The sequence below is a fragment of the Apium graveolens genome, chromosome 2 (genome assembly GCF_009905375.1).
Source record: "Apium graveolens cultivar Ventura chromosome 2, ASM990537v1, whole genome shotgun sequence".
NCBI lineage: Eukaryota > Viridiplantae > Streptophyta > Magnoliopsida > Apiales > Apiaceae > Apium > Apium graveolens.
This window is the reverse complement of record NC_133648.1, coordinates 307,801,385-307,806,726: the sequence shown is the minus strand read 5'-3', so window position 1 is coordinate 307,806,726 and position 5,342 is coordinate 307,801,385. Positions and strand designations below refer to the sequence as shown.

At 33.4% G+C, this 5,342-nt stretch overlaps 1 protein-coding gene across 1 annotated transcript; it reads right to left on the bottom strand.

Moving 5' to 3' along the window:
• Window positions 1-1,295: 1,295 nt before the first annotated feature.
• LOC141706368 (F-box protein At5g07610-like) lies at window positions 1,296-2,798 on the bottom strand. Its single transcript, XM_074509144.1, has one exon. It carries the CDS (start codon window positions 2,788-2,790, stop codon window positions 1,480-1,482), a length of 1,311 nt encoding a protein of 436 aa, XP_074365245.1. The 5' UTR covers window positions 2,791-2,798; the 3' UTR covers window positions 1,296-1,479.
• Window positions 2,799-5,342: the final 2,544 nt, after the last annotated feature.

Here is a 5,342-nt window from a genome sequence, read left to right as displayed (position 1 = left end):
GATTTATTCCAAGAATATGTGTTAGTGATGTGCAATAAAGAGAACTACATACTTATACACATCTTGGCTCTCTCTGGCTATGAAATCTTGCAGTGTACTCTTGACTATGTATTCCTATTTTATAGACAACCACCTAACATGCGAAAATTCCTTAACACACTTAACCTTTGATCTGTTCACTAATGAAGCATTCAACTTAAAGTAACCTGTTCATATTTTATAAGATGGTTGACTTGTAACAACTGGATATTAATTTATGTTAACTTAATTAAAGAATCGAATTCTGCCATTAAATTATTTTACGTACTTATTTCCTCGAAATTCCTTTTTTATTGAAGCGGTTTGCCAAATAACAGCAGTCTCTACTGTTTGTCTCTTACTGGAATTCCAAATAATAGCAGTTTGCCTCTTCTAGTTATGTTATGTTTTATTTTTGTATGAGAATCTGCACTTTGTGTATCAGAGTCTTGTTTAGAATTGGAAGTTCAAGTACAATAGAATTTAAAATTTATAAACTTGGAGCATTGGAAACGATGGCATACAGTGATTATTATCTACATAAAGAGAAGAATTTGTGATATGTAAAGGATGGTCATTGTACAACATCACGTTTGTTAATTTACATTTGTAACTAATTTAATGGAGCAGCCACCACAACAAATATCAAACCTACTTCCAGCCATCAAGTTGCAAAATCTGGAAACTGGCCACCAAATCGCTGGAGCATCAATCTTTTGACTACTGTTCGAGAGACAACATTCAGGCTTGTTACATCAATTCTACTGGCTTGTTGCATAAACGTGTAAGATCAAATTAGTTATTTTTTCAGTACACCTTAAGGTTCGTAGAAGTTGGTTACTCCTACTTGGCTTGAGATGCCTACTTCAAAGCATGCTTACTCCAATATTCTCGCAAAATTTTATGAAAACCTATATTGTTGCTCTTTGACGTGTTTGAGACTCAATGGATTTGAGGTATGATATGATGAGTGATCCATCCTTTACAATTAACACTATCAACTTCAATCGTATGGCAGGATCGACGAGAGTTCAAACCTTAACCAGTTGCAGGAAATGTTTAGGATTTTAATGCTTTCATCCAAGAGATTTTACTGTTAGTCTGTTATTGCTGAACAGCCAAAAACAAGGAAGAAGTTTCTTTCCTTTTCCATTAACTATGAAGGAGAAAATGAAACTTAAGTTGAATTGGTTGATTGTTGAGTGAAGTTGTTTTGGATGTGGAGATCTTTTTCCTTCTGTTTCCACCTTTTCTTTTACTTAAAAACATTTATTCTATTGAAATTTGTAGAATAACATAAAATTTTACAAATATACATATCAATTGCACTGAGGGTACAGCCTTACATAAACTTGAAACCTGGATTTTATCTATCTCCGGGATAAATCCCCTAGATAAACCATTGCAAAGTAACATTACACGGCATAACAACTTATTAGTTAAACCGGATCTGACCACTAATCACACACAGGCAAGAGACCTGATGTATGGAAAGGCACAGACATGCCTTAGACAATCATCGTTGTAAAACTTGTGACCGGGAGCAAATTCCCATAGCTTCTTCGCACTTTTATCCACGAGGTTGTAACGGATAATCTTTCCTCCAGGTATTTCCAATACCAAGAAGGAACCATCTTCTTCCTCTTCTTTTCCTCTCCTCACAAGTGAAATGATTTTTACTGTGTATCCATAGAAGCGGTTTTTCTTTTTTATCTCTGGAAAATCCTTGGCAACTGTTGACATATCAACATGATACTTGACAAACCACCCTGAGTAATCTTTCGCCATCTCATACACATGGAAGAAACGGTTAAAATCAGAATTTCCTGCAACAAGATGCAAATGACTGTCGGACTCTCCAACATAAGAAGCTACATGATAATATCTGCAGCGCTCCCTAGGAATTAGCAGTTGTTCAATACTCTCTTCGTCAACTTTGAAGTACAAAGTATATGTCTCGGTCCTCCATTGACCACCGTGGGTGAAACCATTCCACCAGTGAAAAGAACCATTCCACCAGTGCACAGAACCATTGTAATATACAGAATTTTGGAATTCAGTATGCTTTGGTGCGTTAAAAGCTTCACCGGAGACTCTCCATGACAGAGTCTCCGATGAATAAATCTCAATCTGGAAAAGTTGACGAGACGTTTCAGAGCGTCTAACACACACGACTTTGTAGTAAGGTGACTTCATAGGATCAAAGGCTAAACTCATAGCACAAACATATTTTGAATATTCATTCCTAATTTGAGGAAGTGTAGAATATTGCTTAGTGGTGGGATTGTACACGTAATAGGTACGATTGAATTCGCATGCTCTATAGCTAGCACATAACAGTAGGCCATTGCAAGACTGTACAACAGATATTCCCAAACCTAAAGCATCACTAGTAAAATCAAGAGTTTTGAAGGGGGTTGGGCATTTATCATTGACATCAAGAGGAATGAACTGGTAGTCAGGATTGCTTCTGCAGGAAGAGGAGCTGGCGAAGAAAAGGGAAGCAACAGAGGGAGGAAGAGGACTGCAAAGACGAAGAAAATGTGGATTACTAATGAGAGATAACCAATGTTTGGACACACATTTGAAGTTTAGAAGTTTCTTAACAGGGACATGCAACAAGATCTGAATCAAAAGGTCTTCACTGGAAGCAACTTTGGCAGCAGATTCTATCGAAGGGGATAATTTCAGGTCCGGGGCACGTCGAATAGGAGAAATTGTTCTGGATGTTCGGCTTCTCTTGGCTCTTATCTTAATCATATTTGATTCCATGATTATGTGTTAAGAGTGATGTGTAATAAAGAAATTTGCTTCATATTTATATGCATAATGTCTCTGTCTTGGCAAAGCTTGCAGCCTACTCTTGTTGTGAGAATTCCTGAACACACTTTATCTCTAGTCTCCAAAGCTGGTTGACTATAACAAGTTGATACAACTATTCAAGTGTTGTGGGCTGCTTGGACAAACTTTCAACTGCAAAGATTTATCATCATCAGACTGTCCAAACAGATACTAATAAACTGTCTAGCAAAAAAATTAACTAGCTTTGAATTTCTTTAAAGTTTTCAAGAAGACTTAGTTTAACTGCTTAGTTGATAGATACCAGAAAATTACAGCTTATTTTTCAAGAAGACTTGGCTTAAACAACCTGAACTCTACATCAATCCCCAGCTCTTGGTTGAGAAAACGTTTTGCTCTTATTTGCATTCCCGGTGGTTCTGTCGTCACAACGAGGTCTTTGCTTTCATCTTGTTGGATTCACCTCTGGTTAACTTTATATAACGCCTTGGATTTTCAACAAACACGCCTTTTATACAAGCGTGTCAGACCATTTATATTATTTTCTATAAAAATATCTATAAGTTATATATGTAAATAATTAGAATCGAAATTTTTAAATAAAAAATATTACTAGTAAAATCAATAAACGTACGCAATAAGAAATACTTGAGTACTAAAATATAATTTTTCTTTCCTTATCCTTTATTTGAAAATATGTTTAAAATCGAAAAAATAATCTGATTTAGTTAGTATTTATTACGATTCATTTTAATTCAATTAGATGTTATAGAACCGGAAATTTTGAAATTGAATTTTTTTAACCCGAAATAGTTTGATTTGTCTTTGCATTTTGAATAAGTTAAAAATATATATAACATTTTTTTAGATATTTGTCTTTACTTCAGGTGAATATTAAGATGATAAGTTTAATTAAAAAAGAAAGTTCAGGAGAATTTCAATATTCGCCAACTCAAAAAATTGAGAAAATAAAAAAAAATTGGATTTAAATTATTTTTAACCCGAAAAAGTTTGATTTAGTTTGAATAAGTTAAAAAATATGTAACACGTTTTTAAATATTTGTCTTTAATTTTGAGAGAATATTAAGATGATAAATTTAATTAAGAATAAAGTGGAGAAAGTTTAGAAAAATGTAGAATGTAACTTTAATTTTTAATATTTATTAACTTAAAAATTGAGAAATGTAGAAAAAATAGAGCGAGACGATTTGAGAGACGCTGTCTTAAGTGCGGGCTTATAAATTTTTTTAAAACTTTACTGAGAAAACATATTGATAAATACTTGTCTCTAAAAATATATAATAGGCTAAAAATTATAAGATAATTTTTAGAAAAATATTAATATAGTAAGTTGAAAGAGGAGAAATGATATTAAAAAAATCTTTAGAAAAATATTAAGATGATAAGTTGATTAAAAAAGAACTTAGAAGTTTTTGGAGTATATAATGATATAAAGTCGATTTAATAAGAAATTGAAGAAAGTTTAAGAAAATATAAGGTAATTAATATTTTGGCGTTGTCATTATTTACTTTTAAAATTACGAAAATCTTAATGGGCGATGTTTTAGAAATTCAGGAGAAAATCACGAATAATGATAATATATTTAGGCGAATATACGGTAATTATAGTTTTCCATATTTATTATCTCAAAAAATTGAGAAAAATAAAAAAAATAGAACGAGACGATTTGAGAGTCGTCATATAAATGTCGTGCTCGTGTATGTAAGTATTGCTTATTTTGATCTTTGATCTTTTTTAGGGAAAACGGGTTCTGATGTTGACCTCAGGTATCTTACCTAAAGTTATAATACTTTTCTATACAAATACATTTTTGTAATAATTAAATTTCCGTGAGGGTTGTTACTGGGGTTGTTACTTGAAGTGACCTCAGGCTAGCAATTTCACTTTTTTAATACCATCGTGTGTTATGAAAATTAAGGTATTATATATGTCTGAATTACTCCCTATGTCTCATCCATTTATTTATGATTTTCTTATTTGTAACCTCCCTTTTTTTAACATTTCACAACTATTTAAAATTAGTAAAGTTTTATAACATAAAAATAAACTACATACGACATTTTTCTCTAGGACGCTAAATTGTTATTGACAATCCGGTATCTTGACTATGATATGGACTATCTGGTATCTCAATTTATATCTGACTCGAAAATATAATATGTTGACGGAGGAATATGGTAACAACAAAGATTGAGATTTCTCGCCGGAATTAAGATCTAGGACGGTGGTTCTTCTCCGGAAAATCAAGCGGTGTGTGGTGGTTTGTGGTTGTTTTGGGATGAGATTGATCAGAGTAAGTGGTGGCGCTCCCTTATCAGCTCTCAACTTCTTACCCCTCTCAATGTGCCTACGTACCCTTTATATAGGGATCAAGCCTGACGTAGTTCTTGTGGAACAAGAAATCTAATGGGCTTAGACTTCTTATTCCTAGGCCCGGTGGAAGCCCATCCAAAATCCATCTTCCGCTAGCTTTGGGAATGTCCAACTATGAGGCCCAACCGCG